The 25951-nt window shown below is 40.2% G+C and overlaps 1 protein-coding gene across 1 annotated transcript in view; it reads right to left on the reverse strand.

Annotated features, from left to right (window-relative positions):
* col4a6 (collagen, type IV, alpha 6) overlaps positions 1–25724 on the reverse strand; it is a 171617-nt gene extending 145893 nt beyond the window's left edge. The window contains 3 exon segments of the mRNA XM_037759416.1: positions 25126–25171; positions 25297–25422; positions 25591–25724. Of these exon segments, the coding sequence (XP_037615344.1) occupies positions 25126–25171; positions 25297–25307 (57 nt within the window). The 5' untranslated portion in view covers positions 25308–25422; positions 25591–25724.
* Positions 25725–25951: the final 227 nt, after the last annotated feature.

A 25951-nucleotide genomic window follows, 5' to 3' on the forward strand; every position in this document is an offset into this window, starting at 1 on the left:
AACAGGGGCTGAGTTATGAGGGAAGAGGCCCAGGCCCCGTTTTACTTTCTTTTTGTGTTCTGTCTATAGAGAAAGTTATGGTGTTGAGAGAAAGAGAAACAGCATCGGGGGCATGTTTTTTGCTATTTTATTGCAAATATTTGTGACTTTCCGTCTTCCAACTTTCCTTGTTTTGCTCCGTCAATCTTTCCCGAAAAACATCTTGTCTGTTTTTGGACATGAATGGATGCTAAAGTGACCTCGCTAAGACACTTCGAGGTCACACAGAGTTTGCCTTAAAGCAACATTTTGTTAAACGTTGGCTCGCAAAAATGTCTTGTAACTGGCTCCAGGCGAAATGCACTTAGGAGCAATGTGCATCCAAAATGGTTTCTTTGAATCTGCTGCTCCGTTTGACTACGATAACTCTCTTCTCTTCGCCTTCAGCGTTTTATTGTCATTATCTCTACATCTCCAGCTAAAGGTCAGTCCGTGAGCATTTGTAAAAGTCGGAGAAGAGATCAGACTTCCTCCAGGTGTTTGACTTTAAGCAGCCCCTCTAAGCATCGACTCGTCTTGGCCTCACTTCTACCTCTCTAATCGCGAGGTCATCCATGAACACCTTAACCATTAGAAACCATCATAATGCCTCCGTTTGGCTTTTCTATCAATTTTTTTGCTTTAACCTTTCTTGCTGGAAATCAAGTCTGGACAACTCCTCCTCCTCTTAAAGACTTCAACCTTACAGAATTAGACTGACAGCAGCAAATCACAGACAAATGCCAAAACAAATTACGGTGATTTTGAAAGAATGCAGGATAATTTAGGCCTTTTTGTTCACTAAATGAAAGCCCCTGGAACAGCCGGGAACTGTCACTTTCATCAACTGTCTAAAGGTACTGTAGGAATAGTTCTGCAAACGCAGGACAACTCACAACTGCAGAAAATCATATTTTTTAATCCAACTAGGGATGTCACAATACCAGAAATTTAGTAGTCGATACCAAGATGAAAAAACAAACAATAAAAAAACAATTTGTATCTGTTCAAAATGTACCTTAAAGGGAGAGACTCGTGGGTACCAATGGATTCATTACATTTTCTAGTTCCATATGATGTCAGTATCTTCACTCTAGCTTTAAAACTGAGCCCGCTACAATCTCCGTAAGGTTGTATAGCGGCCGGGACAGACGGAGACCCGTCGGATTTTTAAAAGGTTAATTAAAAATCGCAAGTTGTGTTAAGGCGTTAAAGAAATTAGTGGCGTAAAAAACTAATTTTAGTAACCCGTTATTATTGTATTAACTCTGACACTCCCAATTTTTACTGAATAGATCTTGAAAGCCTCATAATGAAACCTCGTTAACGTTAGCTGTTAGCTCTGTGCAGGACTGTGCTGCCAACCCGCAGCTAACAGCTAACAGCTAACAGCTAACAGCTAACAGCTAACAGCTAACGTTAACTAGCTCTCGTCCTGCTGATTTCAACTCAGATTTGTTGTTCACAATGTAGCGTTTTCAGGGGAAAATAGGATGCGTCCCCTGGTGAGTTCACTGCGTCCTTTTTGGATTTTAGACGACTGGTAACTTTAGAAAAACAAGTACCGTCACGTTTTCAGATCTTGGTATTGACTTGGTCCCGAAGTACCGGTTCTTGTGACATCTCTACATCCAACCACTGCGAGATTTACTGCCTCTCTCATCTGTCCAGTCAACAGGTGAATCCACGGTCACTTCCTCTAATAAACCCAGAGGTAACTCCAGCGACTACATGTCTATCATCTCTCCTCTTATCAGCTACAACCCAAAGGAAACACACTTCCAAACTCAATAAACAGATAAAACGTTGACCTCTGCCGAGGTCTGTTTACCTTTATGGCACACTGTGTGCACAAATTAAATCCTAAAAGGGCGCCTGGGTTAGCTCAGTTGGTAGAGCGGGCGTCCATGTATTAAGGCTTGGTCCTGACCGCGGCAGCCCGGGTTCGAATCCGGCCTGCGGCCCTTTCCCGCATCCACTCTCTCTCTCCCCCCTTTCAAGACTCTATCCACTGTCCTGTCAATAAAATGGAAAATGCCCCCAAAAAAATAACTTTAAAAAAAAAAAAATTAAATCCTAAAATGCGGGTGTGCTCTTGTTTCTCTCACAAATTCCTGAAGGTAACATGCAATGTTAAGTAATTGTAGTGCCGCTCTTTAACGGTGACCCTTGTGCACCGTTAGTTAGAAACCCCACAGCCTACCTGCTGGCGCTCCGTCACCTCTGACCTCCAGCTGTCACTCTGACCTCTCACAGCGTTTCTCAGTCACCCAGGAATTAGGTTCCCACACAGATGGATTTATGGATATTGTAGTAATTTTTTTTCTCTTATGCTGCGGCGGAGAATCCACCTGTGAAACCATCTGCTCGAGGATACAGGTGGAGAGACACTGAGGAATGTCTCAGTTATCCAGGTTATTGGATGGTAACTCTAAAACAGCTGGAGTGTAAAGATGTTTTGTGTGTTTTTTCAGTTGAGTCAAAACATCTTCAAGACTAAACTTCAAGTCCAGTTGCCTCTGGTCCCTTCTACACTGACGCTGAAGAAAGCAAGAAGCATTGCTATGCTCAGCTTAAACCACCAATAGCAGCTTTAACACATGTAAGAATCATATCAGTACTAACTGAGCATGTTTGCTCCATAAATCAAATTCACTCCTCCTCCTAAAGCAAATGTTGAACATTAGAAATAGTGCCTCTTAAGATCATGTAAGTCCTGCATTACATAAATAATGACATGAACGTTTATATAAATGAGACATTTACAGTTCAACAGCACCACGAACTATTCATCTTCCACAAAGATCATACAGTTAAATCAACGGCGCAACAAGAACTGAACTTTATAACCTTCATTGAGGGAGGATTTTAGGGGTGGGGGATAAATCTATACAGCATAGTATCGCAATATTTTGCGTGACAATATTGTACCGATACACGGACAGCAGGTATTGATCTTTTATTACATAAACTATTAACCTCTTAACAATCTGACGGACGCTATTCTGTCTTTCAGAGGTTGTAGCGGCTCACTTTTAAAGCTAGAGTGAAGATACTGGTATCATAGGAAACTAGAAAACCTAATGAATCCATTGGTAGCAACCATGATATGTCGCTAAATAACGCTCCAAAGTTACGCACAATTTTGTCGAGGAAAAACTGCCATGGCTATTTTCAAAGGGGTCCCTTGACCTCTGACTTCCAGATATGTGACTGAAAACTCTGAGATGAACAGAGTGGAAACTGTATCTTATTAAATAAAACAGATGTTGACAAACTGCATCATTTTTAGTTAAATAAAGGTAATATATCGCAATATATCTTATCGCAATACTCAGCATATCGCAAAATGTTTAAAATCACGATAAAATCGTATCGTGACTTAAGTATAGTGATAATATTGTACCGTCTCTGGTGATTCCTACCCCTGGAGGATTTATTACACAACTGTTGTATTTTACTGCATTCGTTTTAGCTACGTATACTTAATAAAGTGGCTACAACTAATAATATTTTCATTATCGGTTAATAGTTTGGTCTATAAACTGTCTGAATATAGTGTAAAAACCCAGAGAAGACTTCTTCAAATCACTCGTTGTGTCGGAGCAGCAGTCCAAAACCCACAATTATTCACTTTACAATCATATAAAACACAGAAAAAGCAGGACTTTTTTTTACAAATGAGAAGCTGGAACCAGTAAATGTTTGGCAATCTTGCTAGAAAAAAAACTTAAATAATTAAATCGATTTATATTTTGTGTCCAACAGTGAGGTTAAATTTATCGTCTGCTTCCTCTTTAAAGTGTCCATTCTTACAGTATTTCACTGCATCTTTTGCATATTTTGAATTAACCATTATTATTCTTTAAAGGTTTTCATGGCTTTTATATTATAAATTAGGTTTAAGTTCTATATAAATACTGTGTAAGTATCGAAACGCTTAATCCACAGAGAGATACACACAGCCTATATTCAGAAACTCTGTATTTGAAACAAGCCGTCTGGATTTCTGTCCATTTGTGATGTCACAAATCTACAATATTTAGACCATTTCACAGTTTTAAACGTAAACATTCTAAATGTGTCCCAGTTTATTTCCTATGCAGTGTATGTGAATGACATCAGCTGACAGGATGTTAACATGGACCCAGGCTGTTTCCTAGCAACACAATTCAGTTACAATTCCCTTGAAATGTACTAAAACGGAGCGTTTCAGACAGACGGTAAATACAGGTATATTCAAGCAGACGGCGTGAGGAAAATAAAATTTTTTTTAAACATTAAAGTAGGTAAACATGTTCTAGTAGAAACCCAAAATACAAGTAAGAACCTGAAAATGAGCATGATATGGGACCTTTAATATCACGTCTTATTCGTTAGATATCCATAATTAACTTATTTTCATCTAATCATGAAACGTTTCCTTTGCTTTACAAATTATATTGTGCATTTAAATAAAGAGATTATTCAATACTATATAACAAAAAGAAATCAATAGAGTCAGTGAGTTCAAATGAGAACAAGGCGGGGGGGGGGGGGCTGAAAGAGTGAAAGAGAAGGAGGAAGAGGAAGAGGGGGAAGGTAAAGCAAGAAGAGGTGCAGACAGGTGTGTGACCTCTTCAAGGAGCTGGAGGGCAGCAGGGGTGGGAGGTGGTGGTCGGAGGGAAGGGGGGGGCGGGGTGGGTGTAGTAGCTATGGCGATGACATGGAATGTTCATGTCGCCCCTGGCAACAGTTCATTAGCTATTAGCCCTCACAGGCTGATGGATGCTATAAGCCCAGACCTGTATCCCCCCCCCCGAACTGTCTGTCACGGATTCTGGAATGCCAGTGGGATCGGGAATGCCTTGACATTCCTGAAAGGGGAAAAAAGGTGCAGGAGTTTGAATGTGACGCTCGAGGATAAAAGGACCCTCGAGGTGCTGAGATGTTAAGCGTCAAGACCCTGACAACAGCTCCTCTTTCAGAAATAATAAAAATGTGAGAAATATGCTGTAAAAACTGAACAAGTCTGAATGTGATTTTATTCTCATTATTACTGCTGATGATATTTAGCTATCCAAGTAACCCAGGGACAGTCTGTCCATTGTCCCTGTTAAATAAATAAATAAATAAATAAATAAATAAATAAATAAATAAATAAATAAATAAAATATTTAGTAATCTGCAGATTATTTTCTCAATTAATCTATTAAATGCTTGGTCCATAAAACATCAGAAAACAGTGAAAAATATCAGTGAAGGAGCTCAAGAAGATCTCATTAAATGTCTTGTTTTGTCCAAAAACTAAAAACAATTAATTTAAAGGTCCCATATCGTGCTCATTTCAGGATCATACTTGTATTTTGTGCTAGAAGATGTTTACATGCTGTAATGTTAAAAAAAACAACTTTATTTTCCTCGTACTGTCGGCCTGAATATGCCCGTATTTACCTTCTGTCTGACGAATTGCGACGGATTTGCAACAGGATTGCGTTGCTAGGCAACAGCTTGGGTACATGTGTACTTCCTGTCAGCTGATGACATTCACATACACTGCAAACCACTAATAAACTGGGACACATTTAGAATGTTTACGTTTAAAACTGCGTAAATGGGTCTGAATATTGTATATTTGTGACATCACAAATTGGCCAGAAATACTGACAGCTTGTTTCAAATGCCTGAATACGGGCTGTGCGTATTTCCCTGTGGATTGAGTGCTTCGATACTTTCACAGTATTTATATAGGACTTAAGCCTGCTTTATAAAAATAAAAAAAATGAAAATCTCACTTTTTTATAATATGGGACCTTTAAAACAAGGAAAAGCAGCATTTGAGAGCTGTAACTGTCAATTGTTTTGGCCTTTTTGCTTGAAAAAAATTATAAACTATTATAGTGATTATCAAAATAGAGATCTCACTTTTATCTTAATTAAGTTGAACAACGTTTCGGAAGGTCAACGTGGCCTCGGAGAGATTTTCTCACTGTGCGGGAGCAGATATTGTTTTCGAAATATGCACTTAATAAGCTTATGCTGTGTGCAAAATACTGCAAAGACCTACTACTCAGGGCTGAAAGGGTAAATGTACTGTATGTGGAAGTTAAAGCTTCTTATACTGACGTCACTGTTTAAAGAGATTCAGTCAAACAAAGACAAATATGAAGGCGACAAGTTGGGTTAACAAAAGGGATTTTTAAACCTCAAATTCACCTCATGCTTACAAAAGGAGGGAAAGTTACAATAAGTAAGGTGTTTTTCTAAAAATATTGCAATCTGAGCTGGCAAAAAACGGGTTTTCTATGCTAACCAAATGAAAAATGTTGGCGAATGAATCCACATTTTCCTGTACAAACCCTGTATATCATGCTCTCGCAGGCCGCCATCGTTAGTTTCAACAGCAGTCAAAGTTTCGTATCATTTCATCTCGTACCCTGCAGCAGTAAGAGGGAGCGACACCTTCTCCTTCAGTTTGTTTGGGCCCTGCAGGCTTCAATCTGGCTCGGTGTCATTCAGTGTTTAAGAGACCTTTAGGTTCAAACAACGGCCCCGCGAGCACTGAATCTTTAAGTGATGTCAAACAGCTAATAAGGTTCAAAAGATTTGCGACGGGCTCGTTTTAGTGAAGCACTCAGTCATATGAGATCACGGAACATGTGACAGCTATCGTATAAGGCAATGTGAAAAGGTTATGCCAGAAAATGTTTCCACATATACTTTGTTAAAAGGCCAATAAATGTATTTTCTGTCTCCTCGCTGATGCTCTCTTCGTCTATGTTTGTTCTCACTGACCTCCCGTTGACTCCCCTCTGACTTGCACACTAATTGAAGGTGATGATAACTAATTCATTTATCATTTCACTTTCCTGATTTTTTGGGACAGTCTGTTGAAAGTCTGAGAGTAGCTTTGGGGAAATGAACCAAATTAGGGCTGAAAACAATTTGCCGAATAATCAAAACACAATAAGCAAATATATTTTCTGATCATCTCGAGACACTTTTCGTGCAAAATTGTCATCCATCTGCTGGTATTAACTCCTTTTAATCGAACTATTTTCTGCTCAGCCTGGACGCCATTTTCAGCAAATCAGGGATACGTTGAATTTTGACGTTATAAACAGTTGTTATGACAGTTGTGGACAAAACAAGACATTTGAGGACATCATCTTTCACAATTTTCTGACATTTCATAGACCAAATAACTGATCGATTAATCGAGAAAATAATCAACACTTTAATCGGATATTAAGGTAATCGTTAGTTGCAGTCCTAGAACTAAAATTATTACTTAACCATCATTTTTTGTTGCGATAAAGTCAATAAACTCCTTCTATCTATATTGTTTGTCCTTTTCTTGTCAACATTGGTACATTCTTTCTCTTATTTCATTTCATTCTGCACAATTTTGATCGCAAAAAAAGCATGTGAAATTATCAAATGTGAAGCAAATTTCACATGCAACATTTCTCACATATGAAATGCAAAAGCACTTACTTCATATGTGATTAATTTACATTTAGATATATTTCACATAGAGCTGCAACGATTAATCGATTAGTCGTCAACTATTAAATTAATCGCCAACTATTTTGATAATCGATTAATCGGTTTGAGGAGTTTTTTAAGAAAAAAAGGGCTTCTTAATTGTGAATATTTCCTGGTTTCTTAATTCTTAAGTAATGTTTAAATCCAGCCTGATGTAGTCTTACACATAACAGAATGATCCCAGTCACTTCCAGATAGTGAGGCATACAGCTTATTAATTAAACACTGGTATCGGATCGGTACTCGGTATCGGCCGATACCCAAAGACCAGGCATCACTATCGGTATCGGAGCTGAAAAAGTCATATTGGTGCATCCCTAGTGCACGTTGCAGCCTGCTTGTTGTCAGCTAATCAGTGAATCAGTGAATCAGTGAATCCGTAGGAGTAATTCTACTCTACTCAAAGCAAATATTGTCTAATGCACACTGCATAACAGTATTAAGTCATACAAAATGATTTCATGTTGTTTTTTCATTACACTCTGTGCTGGTACTGTGTGGGAGTTCACTAGCACACTGACCATTCACAGAAATAATGAAACCTCGCCTCACCCCCTTCCTCTCCGGCCAGCTACTGAGTGAGCGAGTGAGCTATTTTAGGAACAAGAGGAGCCGGCTAAATAAATAAATATGAGGGGGCAACTGCACTCTGTTGACCAACACGCTGACCCCGGGTTAGTTACACCACCACCACCACCACCACCACCACCGTACAGCACGGAGTCTTACTGCTAGCAATGGGAGAGATCTGGAGTTGTTTCTGATGAAGATGATAAAGAGCACATGGTGAAGCGGCCGTGTGTGTTTTGCAGTGCAGGTTGGCACAATAATGATCATCCGTGCCCCCTCATTAGTGGCTATTTGGGGCCACAGTGGGCAACGGGGAACAGAGCCAGAGGACCAGCGGAGGCCCCTTCACTCCGTAATGAATGGAGTTAAAACTAAGAGCACGAGGCTCAGGGTGAAGCTGAAGGGAACGGTGCCAGGTAGCGCTAAGCTGCAAGGCACTTCAGTCACGGTGCCACAATGAGCACTATGCTGCTGTTAACTGGTTAAATAGATGTTTTAAGGCGACATGCTGTGAGTGTGTGCAGCTCTGAATAGTAAAGACGTAATTAAATTTGGGACTATTTATAACTGAAACTAAACTATTCCTTGTCGATTATGTTTTTGGCATGATAAATCCCTTCTATCGATTTATTTTTTGTCCTTTTCTTGTCAATCTTATTTTATTTTATTCTGTGCAATTTTGATCGCATGTGAATTTATCAAATGTGAAACTAATTTTACATTGCAGAAATTGCACATTTCACACGTATAAAAATGTGAAAACACTTCACATGGGATTCATTCTCATTTAGGTGCATTTCACACAGAGCTGCAACAATTAATCGATCAGTCGTCAACTATTCAATTAATCGCCAACTATTTTGATAATTTCTTAAGAAAAAAAAGTCTAAATTCTCTGATTCAGCTTCTTATATTTGTTAGTTGCAGCCCTAGACACATGAAATATGATATTTCACATGCACTATAAATCGCCTCTGTGTTTGACAGCTGCAATATAAAAACTTTCCATAACTAAAGATATTAAACAAAGATGTGGAAATGTGTCAAGTTCAGTAGAGTTTCTTTTTGGAAAGCTCAGTTTGATCTGACAGTGATTTAAAGGAGCCCGGGCACAGAAACCAGATAACAAGAGCTCTTTTGTTTCATGTGACGCCGGCGCTACACCTGCCAAAAGTTGTCTTACACTTACACTCACAGTCACACAGCCAGGTATGAGGCCCGAGTTAGCGCAGGAGAAACTGGGCCAGCGGCGGCGGCGGGTCAAGGCAGCGAGCTCAGGCTATTTTATGGGCGGCGTGCCAGAGGACGGAGTGACCCGGTCCCTGAAAATATCCCCTCCAAGCCTTTAAAAGCAGCCACTACTCCCTCGTAAAAACAAGATTCTGTATCGCTCTGGGAGTTCCTCTCGTGGAGCCTGTTTTAATATCTAAGGATACTAATGACGTTTTCACACATTGCAGATACAAGCTGATCAAAGGCTTTCACTGATAAAAGAGCACAAAAGTTATTAAAACACCAACCAATAACTCCCAGCCTGACGTAAAAGTCAGAATTAAAAAAGTAAAGAGTGACTGCTGCTCATCACTCCTGCCGCGGATGATGAATAGTGCTGGTGGGGGGGGTTCAACGGCAGGGCGTGGGTGATAGCTTCACGCTGACTGACAAAGCGTACTAAATTACACCTGACTGACGTGGTATTTCCCCCCTCTGGATAGGCCTAGAAGACAAATTGGGAAGTCTTTCTGATTTATGGTTTAAGATTTGTGTTCGGAAGATAACGCTGATTGACAAAGGTTCGTCGGTGAGTGAAGAAAAACAGCCGTGCCTTGAGCTTGACCACCCTGCAATGCTTTCGAACCCACAGAGGACCATCTGATATGGAAATTGCCAAAACTGAAGACATAAAGTTTCCACGAAACATTAAAATATAGTTTGTGTAGACCAGTTTGTTTTGTTGTATGCATGGCAATAATCAGCAATACAATGAAACCTGCAGAACAATCAGTTTCACAGTGTTACTGTTGACTTCTATACCTGCCCCTCCACTTTACTGTATCCGATTTTATTATCATCCATAACCCAACAGAGCGCTCCAGGGATGACGCATGGTTCCCTCCAAAAAGAGCCAATGGGATTTTTTTTTTCTTAGCAACCGACACGTAAAAGCTTCAAAATTCACGAGTGGGATATTTATTATATGTATTTTATGTCGTAGAACAAAACGTTAAAATCAAAAAAAAAAAAAAAATCATTCAAAAACCCACAGACTTCAAGACGATGGAACCGGAAGCAAAGAGACAAGACTCTGGTGCTCTTTTGACAACAGCCGCTGCCGCCATTTTGGACTGAAACTGTTAGCATATTTATAATATGTTATTGTTCAACACAGGCCATTTCGGTAGCATACGACAATAGAATAGAAATAATTTAGTTTTACTTTTGTACGACACTTTTTAGGTGGCCCTTTAACTGCCGTCCGGTAGTCGCTTTCAGTCCAAAATGGCAGAAGCGTAGTTCTGCTGCCGACGTTGCAATGGAACGAACAATTGACTTTTACTTCTTCTTTACTTCGGCAATATATGTTCTTTGCCTGAAGTGCAAAAATGCAATCTCATTTCCAGGTTATCGGATTCATTCCTACAGCACTCTATATCAGGGCTGCACAATTAATCGAATATTAATCGCAATAACAATTTTGTCTTCCCACAATTAGATGAACATGATCGCCTGCGATATTGACGTTTAAAATGTGCGTTCTGCTCATAGAAAACTCTGCTGCGCTTCCTAAAGTAACAGCCACCAGCCGGTGATCGAGATGTTATGGCTTCACCTTTTGGGATAGATATTATTTATACAACCAGTGTGTTTATGATTAAATCCAGAGCATCAAATTGTTTATCTAGCCTCTTAATGTTGCTAATTTTGCTCCCAACGTGCACCAGAATCGGTTGTTTTGGTCTCAGTCGACTAAGATTTCTTTAGTCATTTAGTCGTTTTTTATGCTTTTTTTCATGTTCATCAACTTATTTCCAAGAAACTTATGAGCACATCTCTGGTGAACACGCCCAAACTCAAATGTCTGGTGGTAGCAAGCAACAACATACCTGCAGGTCAGACAACATATAAAAATGTGTTTTAAGGCCCTGAATCTACAAGTTATTGCCTTCATATATGTGTCTGCTCATACAACAATAAGCTGAGGCACTTCCTTCGCCAGAGGCTGTGTTTTCCTCAAAGCAGCGGCTTCATTAACTTTGGCAACCGCTTCAGGGAAGTGATGACAAAAAGGATAGCGAGACAAACACAGACAAGCTGGCATCAAAAAGAAAAAGTCTAATAAAGTTGGTAGCCAATGTAGCAAAGTGATGTGGTTTATTAGAAGCTCAGGGAGGAGGAGCAGGAGGAGGAGGAGGAGGAGGGAGGGAGGGAGCAGTTGACCTGTGCTGTCTGGATTACCTGGCTGGCACAGAGGGGGAGTGAAGGATGAGTGTGAGACAAAGGAGGGGGGGGAAACAGAGCGGAGGTATCTGTAATTACAGGGACAGGCAGAGACACAGTGAGGCGGTAATAGCACACAATAACTGACACATGTGATGTGCCAATGATAGTGTTCCTATCACAGTGAGATATTAGCGGGCTGTGGCCGGGGTTTACCTCACCATGGATACGGTAACCATGGATACACGGACTTGGCAGAGGGGGGGGACTTGATCTGATGTCAACCATGAAAAATTAGGGGGAAAAGTAAAATTTAAATAAGACAACAAACAATCTTTCTTGCTTTAAACTTGATGTGTCCTTGTCTGTGGTACAGGTGATGCCACTGACATTATGTTTTTGTTTCTGATGTGACAACTGCAAAACTACAAAAAAAGTGATTTGATTGTGCGTCTCAAACAATGTATCTTCATACAACGGTTCGTACGATATCTTATGAAAAGTTACTGCTCATCTTTCTGTGCGTTTTCGTACGAATGTCCAGCAAAACGTGACGCACGTGTCAATTTGCACTCCAGTCTTTTCAAAATAAACTTACGTTTTCACAGGACACAACTTGGTTATGTTTAAGCAAAAAAACTGCTTAGTTAAGTTCAGGAAAACATCATGGTTTGTGTTAAAATAACACCGTAAGTGGCGTTAATAAAGTACGGAAGTTACGCGACAAATAAGTCAATGTTTGGGGTAAAAATAACCACGGAAGTGGAGTAACTTAAGTACGGAAGTTATGTGACAAATAATTCCGTGGAGTAACTTAAGTACGGAAGTTATGTGACAAATAAGTCAACATTTGGGTTAAAATAGCTGACTTCTGGTTTCAAACGGGGCACCAACAGCGGTCTCCTGGGCGAAAGTCCCTACACGCAGTTTGTTGTTCTTTATACTTCATGATTACATGGATTACATACAAATTTAATACGAGGTACACAGTATATACAAATTACAGTGCACTACTTTTTGTAGGTATAGCTACGAATGTGTATGAGAACAGTCTGCTCAAAGATGCTAACAAGCTAACTAACGTCAACAGCAGTTCCTGGCCTACTAGCATTGGTTGATTAAATCACTTTTTGAAGCTTTAATACTAACTGAAAGTAAAGAAAGTCAACAAAAAGAGATGTCAGTGCCTCTGCAGCAGGATTACAGAAAGAGAGTTTTAGCCAAGCACTTCCCCCTCACAATGAGTTAAAGCTAACGCCGCCATGCTAAAGGTAAAGTTAAACAGGACAGAAGTGCTGTGCACACGTGTCTTGGTCGGGTTTACATTAGCTGCCGGCCACATTATGTCAGGCTGCTGCAGAAATGGGTAAATATCTGCAGCTGCACCTTTACCCCACCACAACAATGACATTAGTGTGGACAGTATGTAATTAATGTCTTGATTAAAGAGCATTAGTGGTAATTAGAAAGCCACTCAAAAACACACAGTCACATACACACACCTTGTCCCTGCAGGGGCGGTTGTTCAGACCACCACCACAGTAAACTGACAAACAAAAGGAGATGTGTTCCCTCTGCACAGGCACAGGCAGATGATAATTGCAGTGAAAAATGTTTGACTTAAAGGGCTGATGTTGGTGTCTAATGCCAAAGTAATGATGTTGCAGGGGGGGGGAAAGTGGAGCATCAAAGCAAAGCGGGAATTGAACCTGTCAGGTTTCCTGACATCAAAACAAACTGAAAGTCTTCGGGGGGGTTAAGTTGCCATGGTCTTAAAATCCACATCAACCATAAAAGGTTTCTGTTAGAAAACCCTGATGAAACTTATAGATGAAATGACGTCTTGGTTGAAGCTTTTCCCCTGTTAACTAAGAAACTAACATTGAGGTAAGAAATGTACAATTCTTCACCCCAAAACTGTTTAAAACCAGTACTTCACCTTGTAATGTTGTTTTAGCTAACGGGTTAGCAAACTGTTGCTTATTTACACATCTAGCAGACAAGAAGCAACATTATCTCGTTTGGAGTCACGTTTCTGACTAATTTAAGTCTCACAAACTCTCTTTTAGCTCTGTTTTTGGTCTCCACCAACTCCTTAGAAAAATATCTGTCTCTTTAGCTGCTAAATGCTCCACTATGTTCACCAGCTAGTTGCTAACTATGTGTCTGCTTGGTGTTTGGTGCTGAGAAGGTAGTGTACAGTTGGTTTATCAGACCTTTTTCACTGCAAACAGCTGTCTGCTGCTGCTAGAAACAGAGTTGATGGAAATGAAAATGAGCTGAAAGACGCTAAAACGTCTTGTAGAGCTGAGGAGATTCTCTGTTGGACCCCTCTAACATAACACACAGTCATTTAATCTTTTGTCCAATTTTTAGCTTGTAGCGAGTTTAGTCTTAAAGCTAGAGTGAAGATACTGGTATCATATGAAACTAGAAAACCTGATGAATCCATTGATACCAACTATGTCATACTAGCTTGGAAGGAGGTTAAATAACGCTCAAATTTGGCGAGGAAAAACTGCCATGGCCATTTTCAAAGGGGTCCCTTGACCTCTGACCTCCAGATCAGTGAATGTAAATGGGTTCTATGGGTATCCATGAGTCTCCCCTTTACAGACATGCCCACTTTATGATAATCACATGCAGTTTGGGGCAAGTCATAGTCAAGTCAGCACACTGACACACTGACAGCTGTTGTTGCCTGTTGGGCTGCAGTTTGCCATGTTATGACGTGAGCATATAGTTTTATGCTAAATGCAGTACCTGTGAGGTTTTCTGGACAATATTTGTCATTGTTTTGTGTTGTTAATTGATTTCCAATAACAAATATATACATACATACAGTACATGCATGAAGCAGCATATTTGTCCACTCCCATGTTGATAAGAGTATTAAATACTTGACAAATCTTTCTTTATGGTACATTTTGAACAGATAAAAACTATAATTAACTATGGACAATCATGCAATTAATCACGATTCAATATTTTAATCGACTGACAGCCCTCAAAAATATTGATGAGTGCAGCTTCAAGTTGCCAAATGTGTCCACATCTAACACCAAGATGAGGGACTTTTGGGAGTAAAAAGGGGCAGCATTGAGGTGTTGCATGAAAAGTAAAGAAACGAGTTTCAAAGGAACAAGATAAACAAAATGAAAAGCAAGAAAAGGAATAATGAAAGACAAGACAGACAGAAAAGAAAACCCAACAAGTGGGGAGAAGTAGATTGGAGGTCTAATCCTTCTGAAGTGCAAACAGCCCCGAGGGGAGCGATGGCATTAAGGAGAAGGGACCGGGCACGTCGAACAAGCTAAGACAGCACTCCCACCGAGCATCCAAGCAGCCAAACACTGCCCCACCTCAGCTCCTCTCTGACAAGCCTAAAGACCTTCACAAACACACCCCCGGGGGCCTGCACAGAGATAGAATAACCCCCCCGTCTTCCCTCCCCTCTGCTCTTCCTCTCCATCTGAGGTGTTTTTGCTCGTCTTCCTTTCACGAGTGGCAGAAAAAGCAAAAGACAAAGTGCGATAAACAAATCTGGAGAGCGGCCCGGTGGAATGTTAAGCCCAGAGCCCCTGCTGCCTTTGTGCTCGGGCGACCTCTGACCCCTGGAGTTCACCGCGACCAATCGGGGGACAAACTGACAGCGTGTGCTTCGTCAAAAGAGAAGGGGGGGGGTCCGATATGTGAAAGTGGCGGTGCCAAGAACTCGGGATGGAGGGGGACGACTTGTTTCCTTGTCCCGTCCTGCCATTTGTTTCCACAGCCTTTAAAACTGATGAATTTGGCATTAAAATACCAAATTGTACCACCACGTTAACAGCTGCCAAGACCTTCAGCACCATATAAAACACACTAGATAAAGTCGGAATGCAACACAAATAGAGACGACAATAATGAATCAGAATTTCAATCATCCTTATCAATCGTATCCAAGCAAGCTGTTCCTTGTAATCGTACCTGTAAACATGACCAGAGAACACAGGGTTCGTTTCAGGGGATGCATGAAATGATGGATGGGTGCACAAGCGTGACAGGTGGGACTTTTTTGGGAGGATTGCCCGCAACGCAAACACTGTTACCGAGTCAAAGATGATGAGGGGGGAAAGGAAAAGGTAGGGCCGAAGGCAGCGTCTGTCAACGGTTACGCCAACGCACCTCCCTCACTGTTGTTTTTGGATGTTTTAACAAATTCTTATTCGGGCTTAAGCATCACAGAGATTGCGTAACATTCCTCAGAGGTACAGACTTTGCCCATGCAAGGTTCTGTGTTTCCTAAATAAGTATCACAAAGGTCATTGTCAAAGGGCGGAGAGGTAATAATGCTAGCCAAACATTTGAGCCTCCAAAACGTAGATTTATTCACCTGACAAGCAAGTAGAGAGAAACAGGATGACATACGATAGATGGATGATAATGAACTGATGTTCATCGCTGCATCTACCCAGTTATCAATACTTTTAAACTAATACAACTTTGTCTTCAGTGTGGAGCTACAGACACAGTGTGTGGATATGAATCACAATTTAAATTGACAAAGAATTAAATGTTGTATTGCTGAAATAATGAGATAAAGCAAAAATGTCAAACAAACATTGAGCTGCAACGATTGATCGATTAGTTCTCACTATTAAATTAAAAATATATTATACAAAATATTAAAAATCTCTGATTCCAGCTTCTTTAATGTGAATATTTTCTGGTTTCTTTCCTCCTCTATGACAGTTAACTGAATATCTTTGAGTTGTGGACAAAACAAGACATTTCAGGACGTCATCTCGGGCTTCGGGAAACACTGATCGACATTTTCTGACATTTTATAGACCAAACAACTAATCGATTAATCGAGAAATTAATCGACAGATTCATCAACAATGAAAATAATCATTATTTGCAGCCTTAATTCAGACAAATGTAAATTAAAATGGAAATAGTCAAAGATGCTTTCAGACCGTGCTGATGTTTCTGGAAAAGAACAACAAGCCAAGTTGAGTTGCTGACATTTAACTGACTAGAACTCTACTCATTTCATACTTAAAGGGGCACTATCTTATAGAAATCTTTTCAGGAAACATGCAAAAGCCATTTTTCAAGAGACTTGAACAGACTTGAAGAAGTTCTGTGAACATTTCTTTTTGCATATTTGGTTTCACACATTGGTCTCCTGTTGACTCCAGATTAGCTTTACTGTTGTGGCATCAAATAGCCAAAAAGTCAGTGTGTCCTTTTAAATAGTTCTGGGGAGGGTATTTCCCGCCACTGAAAAAAAAAAAGGGCCTTCATCCCACCTGCACTAACAACACACACACACACACACACACACACACACACAAACAGAGACATATACCATTTTACGGGGCTGGGAAACATGCACAAATGCATGTAAGCACCACACAGGTAGCAGAGTCTTTAAGTGTGGGCGTGGGAGAGGAGTAGCGGGGGCTTTTCAACGGTACGTTAAACCTGCTATATGCTTGGTTTATAGGTTTCCTAATGCACTAACTGACAAGGCATTTTCCTCTGATGAAACTACAGAGAGAGAAAAGTAAGGGGGAGAAAAGGAAAAAGGGTTATTCCAGCTTTGAAAACATGCAAAGGAATTAGGTTTATGGCGAGAGAATGAGCGGGAAAGAGAGGCACAAAGTGACACAAAAGGTGAATTAGAGGTAGTGAGAGAAGAAAAGGGAGTAAAGAGACATCTGCATCCTGACTCCTCCAGACCCACAACATGGACCACAAACTGAGGCAGAGCAGCGTGACCCAGTCATATCAAACACACACACTCTTCTTTCCGGATTTACCAGTCGGCTCTTTGCCTATCACATTTCAAAACAACCTCAGAACTTTTTCACAAACTCCACTAATCTCATCCTGACCCAAATCACCAGTGTTCATTCTTGTTTTCAGGAAAAAGAGAAAAAAGAGCCTTTGGGGAATGTAAACTACAGCAAACCTCCAGGAACATACTGATATTTAAACCAACACACACAAAAAAACTGGAATATTTCTAACCCAATAAGTAATAAATTGTGTTTGATTAGGTTTGACAGGTCTTTCTGCACTACAATTATGTGGTTTTGGTGCTTGTCACCTTCTTTTTCTCTCACACGGCAGAAATTATAGATTTAATTGATGCTTTTTATGCACATAATGAATCTAAAGCACTTAAAGAATGAATAACAGGAAGGTTAGTAGGGCTGCAACTAACCCTTATTTTCATTCTCAACTAATCTGATGAATATTCTTTCTTGATTGTTTGACTATAAAATAATTTTTAATGTCCCAGAGCCCAAAGTGCCATCTGCAAATGACTTGTTTTGTTTAGCCAATAGTCCAAAATCTTAAAAAATATTCAGTTTACTATCATAAATGACAAAGAACTGCAGCTAATCCTCACGTTTGAGTAACTGGAACCAGAAAATGTTTGAACATTATCAAAATAATGGCAGATTGGGCTGGGCAATATGACAATATACACTCACCGGCCACTTTATTAGGCACACTTGTTCAATTGCTTGTTAACACAAATAGCTAATCAGCCAATCACATGGCAGCAACTCAATGCATTAAGGGATCTAGACGTGGTGAAGACGACTTGCTGAAGTTCAAACGGAGCATCAGAATGGGGAAGAAAGGGGATTTAAGTGACTTTGAACGTGGCATGGTTGTTGGTGCCAGACGGGCTGGTCTGAGTATTTCAAAAACTGCTGATCTACTGGGATTTTCCCGCACAACCATCTCTAGGGTTTACAGAGAATGGTCCGAACAAGAGAAAATATCCAATGAGCGGCAGTTGTGTGGACGAAAATGCCTTGTTGATGTCAGAGGTCAGAGGTCAGAGGAGAATGGGCAGAGTGGTTGGAGATGATAGAAAGGCAACAGTAACTCAAATAACCACTCGTTACAACCAAGGTATGCAGAATACCATCTCTGAACGCACAACACGTCGAACCTTGAAGCAGATGGGCTACAGCAGCAGAAGACCATCCGGTACTAGCAAGGTGTACCTAATAAAGTGGCCGGTGAGTGTATATCGGCAAAACAATATAAAAATGTCTGTCTTGTTTATTTTTCTAAATTGTTTATATCGTAATACAGGCTATATTTATTTATTTTTCTCTATAATTTCACTTAAAACTGTTGTGTTAATTTTGTACTCAAGTTCTTAAAATGAGAAAATACTCAGTACTTTTAATTTGTCTAGTATTTAATTCATACAGGAGTATACGAAAATAGGTTTTACCATGTTGTTATTTCATAGAGACTACTTATTTCTTGAACTACCAGAAAACATGCTATATCGTGATACATATCATTATCGAGATATGAAATGACCTATATCGGGATAGAAGATTTTGGTCATATCGCCCAGCCAACAGATGCATTTGAGCCGCTGCCTCTAAAGAATTTAAAGTTTTGCAAAAGAGGAACTTTTTAATTTGGAAAAAGGAAGAAAGACACAGGAAGAGGTTTGGGGGGGACAAACCCTTGCAAATCAAACCACAAATCTACTGGATTGCCTGACTTGAAGAAGCCAAAAAAAGTGATAGGAAAAGGGGGTTGTGAGGGGGGTAAGGATCGGGTAAAGGAGGGAGTGGAGAGAGGAGGGCACAAGGGAAAGGAAGGAGGAGGTGGGGGACTCAGTCAAGTTGGGGAGGGTCTAACAACCACAAATCAAGCAGTGATCAGTCGCCTCACTTAGCGTTTCTGGAATGTTCCAGCCTATAGCACCTGCAGGGAGTGGGAGACAGCCCGACAAGTCCTGCCAAGCTCTGGAGGAATTCAATGAAGGGGGGAGGAAGGGAGGAAGATGAGAGGAGGGGAGCGAGTAAATGGATGTCCCTGCACCGTTTGTCAGTGTGCAAGTTTTCTGCACCAGAACCACAGAAGGCCCTACTTTTTCTGCAACAACCCAGAGTTAATTGCCACTTTAACTGTTTTCAGCAGCTTGAACACATCAAATATAGTATCAGAAAGCTCTCCCACACTTATGTTTGACTGTTTTTACTATCATACCAGTATTTTTGCATTTTTTAAGCCATAATCTGCTAATTAAATACATTTTTCAAGCAAAAAATATCAAGCATTTGCTGGTTACAGCTTTTCAAATGTGGGGATTTGATGCTTTTTTTGTTGTGCATGATGGTAAACTGAATATGTTTGGATTTTAGTATTGTTGGGTCGGATAAAACAGTGGTTCCCAACCTTCCTTGAATACCGCCCACTTGTATCTAAGAAAATGCGAGGCCCCCCCCCTCATATTTTCTGAAATCATTACCCTAAAAAAATTACAAATCCTCAAACAAAATCCTCAATTTGAATAATGTGATTCAGTGTATTAAATGATTTCTTTTTTTGTAATTTAGGAAACTTTCTTTAATGAACATAACTCATCAGTGTGTGAGCGAACAGTTTGTGAAAATGTTGTTTTTGAAAGGCTAAACGCCAACAAATATCCATTGAAGCAGAATATTTTGTTAGATTAAAACAATTTGTGAATTTTGAAATCTAATTTTGACAACCTCAGGGCATACAAATCCTTGCGCACCCCCTGTGATCTTGAGCGCCCCCGTAAGGGGGGCCCTGGGATAAAAGACGCAATTCAATACTTTTGGGATACTCTGGGAAATTATAATGGCTCTTTTCACTTTATGTTCTGACATTTAAAGGCAAAATTGATTTGTTGTAGCCTTACAACAAATCATGTATTTGCATACCAAACTATTGTGTTTTAGAAATGTGCAAGTACTTTTTTCCTGGCAGCCATTGCTTTCTATTCATTTTCGTACCGCAGGAGAATTAATTAGCACACTTGCACAAAACGATAATGTAATAATGCAGATTCGATGATCACGATGATGGTTTAGACGTCTCAAGCAAGTCTCAAGAGTGTGCTAATTGATTATCATATCACACCGACATAAATGGAAATCAATGGGTGAGCGGAACAGTAGGAAAAATATCTAAAACTGCATAGCAAGCATTCAAAAAATGCAACATAAGATGAGTTAATCCTTTATTAGTCCCACAGTGGGGATACAACTTGCAAAAACACTGGTAAGGTCCTTTAATGCTACAAATGCCAATGTCTACCTGGCTGAGGAGACAAGACAGAAATGTCCATTTCTGCCATGAACTACGCCCATACAACATATCCAAGAGTGCCAAACTTGTTCTTAAAACCCTCATTTGTCACCAGACTGAGATTAAACTGTATGTACAAATGTGTACAACCCATCCATCTTGCATTCCAACAAATGCCAGTTTACCACTCACTCCAACCTTCGACTCCCTCCTCTCCTTCCCATCATGCCTCCTCCCCTCTCCTCACCATTCCTCCTCACCCCAGTGTGATGTTTCCCCTGTACCAACAGCTGTGTCAGCCCCGACAGACACCTCTCTCTGGATGTTCACTGAAACATCATTTCACAAAAAGACTGCGCTAACGTTCAAATAATCCCTCACTATGACAACCAGGCTAAGAAAAGGGAGCTAATGTTACCTAAAAGACTATGGCTATGATGTGGGTTAAGGTTTGATTACTAATGATACAAAATAAAGCAAAGTAGTCCAACAGACACACATATTTCCATATTCACAAGCTAAACAATGCTAACAGGCTACTCCTAGCCACTACTAAAGATGGCTTCTTCTACACATGCTGACTAGACGGTAAAATAAAGCTAACAGATACTATGGTTGGCTAGCTAAACTAGCTGAGGTTCAACAAAATGACTGCCAGACTGTGTTACATCAACCAAAGTCCATGTAATACAAATAGGTTTTATCTCAGCACATAGAGGTTACCTGGATTACATTTTTTATCATGCTAATGTTTTGTTGCAAGTTAATACTAATGTGTTCAAGCTTCTGGGCCAAATTTATTGGAATATGAACTGAAAGAAATTTTTCAGTATTTTCTAGAAATACACATGAACACCTGATAAAGGTGTTTCGTATGTTATCAGAAGCACAGAAAGGTAATTAACTTAACACACACTAACTCTGGCCTGGACCACTGCCTCACCACGGCGATACCCGAAGACACGGTTACTAAGGTTACGACTACCCAGACCACCCAATGAACTCATCTGTCAGTCACTCAACACACACACACACGTATCCATGCACTCAGCCACCCCCCCCACACACATATATACAACACAAAACAACAGGGAGGTGGGAAGTGGGTGGAGGAGTCAATTCAGAGTCAATGCAGCTCCATCAAATGAGTCCTATTGAGACGCAGGAAGCTTTCTGCTGCTGATTCGCTTTAATGTTTTCCCCGTCGGCATCTCTGTCACAACCTCACTGTCATTTCCTGTGACTCGGCTGGTAGAGCAAGGCACTAACACTGCTAAGGTTGAGGGTTTGAGTCCCCTCTATAGTTCAATGATGAAGGATTACGGTTGATTTTGCACCACCTGTGCAGTTGTTGGATGTAAGTAAGTACATTTACTCATATACTGTAGTCAAGTGCAATTTTTAGGTACTTGTACTTACATATTAATCCAATAATAATATATATAAGAACATGACTGCATAACGAGTACTTTGACTTTTGATACTTTCATATTTTTATTAGGCTGTTGAAGTTACTCAATAATAATGCGTTAACACAAATTAGTTTTAACGCCACTAATTTATTTAACACATTAACGCAACTTTTAGGTTGTAGCGGGCTCCGTTTTAAAGCTAGAGCGAAGATACTGGTATCATATGAAACTAGAAAAAACCTAATGAATCCATTGGTACCAGCCATGTCATGCTAGCTTGTCACAAAGGAGGTTAAATAACGCTCCAAATGTACGCTAAATTTTGGCGAGGAAAACCTATGGGTACCCACGAGTCTCGACTTTGCCATGTTATGATGTGAGCATATTCTTTATGCTAAATGCAGTACCTGTGAGGGTCTCTGGACAATATCTGTCATTGTTTTGTGTTGTTAATTGATTTCCAATAATAAATATGTACATACATTTGCATAAAGCAGCATATTTGTCCACTCCCATGTTGATAAGAGTATTAAATACTTGACAAATCTCCCTTTAAGGTACATTTTGAACAGATAAAAACATCCACAGCCAAACATCCGGCCCAGTTAACAAGAAAGAAGTTGCCCCCCCCATCAGGCTGAATGACACCACCAAACAGCACCGCCGCTCTTTCTTATTCTAATGTGGGAGGTAATGAGTGTAGCGCTGCGTTGACCCTCCTCTCCACAACCTAACCTGACCCTCGTCATCACAGATGGCCAGTCTGTGTCTCAATAAAACACTTAACTTTAACTCCCTATAGCAGTATAGATCATATATATTTTATAACACAATATCAAGGTCCGTTTAGAGTGTTCATACAAATGTTTTGTTTGAAAAGGAAGCAATGTTAAAGTTTTTGGCATATCTATTTATTTTATTTTTATACAGTTTGTACAATAAAATTTGTTTACATTCTGCAACTATTTCATGCATTCTGATTCCTTCAAATATTGCATAATTTTGTGGAGCCAAGCAAACCCTATAGTAATCAAAGCCTTCAGTTTGATTACAGTATTTTTATATTCTGTGTACTCCTGACAGTAGAATAAGCCACGATATATGCTGAGTCAGTAAACTCCTTTAAAGGGACAGTGTGTAGGATTTGGCGATATCTAGTGGTGTGGTTGCAGATTGCAACCAACTGAGTTCCCCTCCGCTCACTCCTCCCTTTCCAAGACTTAGCTCCAAGCTAAGCTTTACTGTCCAGAATTAACATTAGAGATATCTACAGTTGCATTTTGATTAGTCAGAATTCTTATTCCAGACATCTATAACGTAATTGTGACTAGTCAAAACGACAGTTAGAGATATCTGTAATTCAGTTCTGACTATCCCAAATAACAGTTATAGATATCTCAAACGTCATTATGACTAGTCAGAGTTGTTGTCATGACGTTGCTCATCAAGGCTTCCCATTGGATATCGGCCCAACAAAGCATCTGAACAGCGTTAGAAGAAGCTTGGATAACTTGGATAGTTCGGTAAAGTTGGAAAGATATTCACAGATCCAAACTTCCCGGATCAATAACTCATAAGTTGTTAAAACACCAACGAGGGCTCTTTCTAACCGTAGTGAGGTAGACAACGAGCTACAAGCTCATCTTAATCACAACGAGCCTTTAGTCCTCCGAGCTGGACACATAACATCGGTCTCTATGTGCAGCCGGCTGTGAGACGAGTGGTCGGGGACCGCTGTGGATCAGATAGTTAGAAAATGACATGAAATAGAAAGAGCTCATCATCGAGGAATCTGTGGCCAACGAGAGCTTTGAAATGAACAGCCTATTGTAGATTTATTGTCTCCAGACACACTTTATAAACCATATGGCTGCAAGGCAGCGACATACTATGTTTGAATAGCTTCACCTCCCGTCCCATCCTGCCCCCCACCTTCTGACATCATTACAGATATCTGCAACAATTCACAATCCACAATTCATGAATGGCAAAAGTAGTTTGAATGGTACTGGTCAAAATGTAATTAAGGATATCTTGAATTAGAGTTTTGACTAGGCTAAATGACGTTGCAGATATCTCTAATGAATACCCTGTCTACAGTAGCTATTAAATGTTAAAACAGCTCGCCATAGATACAATATTTTTTTCATGGTTCAGTATGTTTGTTTTTGGAGTATATTATAGTCATTTTTCACTGCACAAAGTTTTCATAATGATCCTGCACAAATAAACTGCCACTGTATTATGTGCTCTAGTTTAAAAGTAAGATTTTAGAAAAAGAAATAAAATGAGAAACTAACATTCACTTATACGCCTTCAAACAGCCCCGATATACTGATGAATTAAATAACACATAAAGGTTATAAAGAATGCACTTTTTGAGTGGTGCAAATAGTCCCAGTTTGGTTGCTGCTGCTGCTGCAGTATGTAGTTTATAGGTGTGTCTTGGAAAAAAGGCATGTCGCCCCAATAATCTCTTGATTTTAAATATTCATGAGCAGGGGGCGGGGTTTGAATTGATAATGAGTGTGCGCGGCCCACTCAAATATGAACTCCCTCTGGCTATACTAAGAAATGCAAACTTCACACCAAAGCTTTAAAACAAACATCCACACGGGGGTAGTGCGTGAATGGTGCAACATTGGACACACACTTATATAATATAATGTTTCAATAAAATGACAAAAAAAGAAGTGCAAAAGAGTGACTGAAGTGTGCGTAAAGATGTGTAGAGGACATATTCAGCATCTCCTCATGGCTGAAGACACCCACAACGTGACGCATGGAGCTGCTGCAGAGTCTCTGATATGGTCAACATGCATGAAAGTCACCTTATGAACAAATACACTTATAATGAATGCAACAAGCTGTGTCTTTTAAAAAGGTTCAAACTGTTCGCATTGGGTCAGCTGAGGCATTTACGCGCAAAACATTGAGGAAAAAGTATCTTGTCCAGCAAATACACAGTGTCAGTGCTTCATGGTTTATGTTGCATCTGCGTTGTAAATAAACCGAGTGGAGAGCCACTTCACCTGGAGGAGGGAAATATAATAAGCAAACGAGGACTTACTCCGTGCGCAGAGCTCACCGCCAAGGCGACTGCTATCACACACAACCTGCCAGAGAAACAAACAGTCACACAGTCACTTTTGTGGCAGGTAAACTGCGGCTATAGATTGTCTCCGTCGAAAAACTTTACAGAAATAAAAGTTATGGTTATCAAAAGAGGGAAATAACTTACAGGAATTTCATTTTGCTCCGCCTGGCAGAGGAGAGGGTGAACCACAGGTCGACTCTCTTCTCCTCTTGTCTTCAGCAGCAAGGCTCTTCAAACGCGCTCATCGACGGCTCCAACAAACCCTGTCATCTACCCGGAGACACAGAAACAGAGAGATAAAGTAGTCCCACCGCCAACACACAACCCACACACACACACACATACAAAGCTTCACGCATTACAAACACCACCAGCACGGGTAAAGCCCTCTTTCGGTAGCTGATTTCTATCATAAAAATCAGAGCTTATCCAACTCACCAAAGTGTCAGCGGTGAAGTCGCTGCTGCGCTCTCCGGGTTGTTGCGCTTCAACTCAGCAGCGCAGCAGAGCAGCGGCGGAGAGGGGAGGAGGGGCCAACACATGTCATCCAGTCATCCACTCATTCATGCCTCCAGACCTTCACTTACCATCAAACTGTTTGGTTGCAGCCAAGGAGACTCTTCTATCCGGAGCAAGTCTTTGGTTCTTATCCATGAAAATAAAAAGTAAAAAAATAAAGACTTTATTCCCATTATGCTCAATTGTGAGTTTCTAGAAACCTTTATTAACATTTTTCTTTACCCTATCCCCCATAATATCCCTTAAATATTAGTTAATCAATAATCACTGTTGTTTAAAG

The sequence above is a fragment of the Sebastes umbrosus genome, chromosome 22, assembly GCF_015220745.1.
Source record: "Sebastes umbrosus isolate fSebUmb1 chromosome 22, fSebUmb1.pri, whole genome shotgun sequence".
In the NCBI taxonomy this organism is placed as follows: Eukaryota; Metazoa; Chordata; class Actinopteri; order Perciformes; family Sebastidae; genus Sebastes; species Sebastes umbrosus.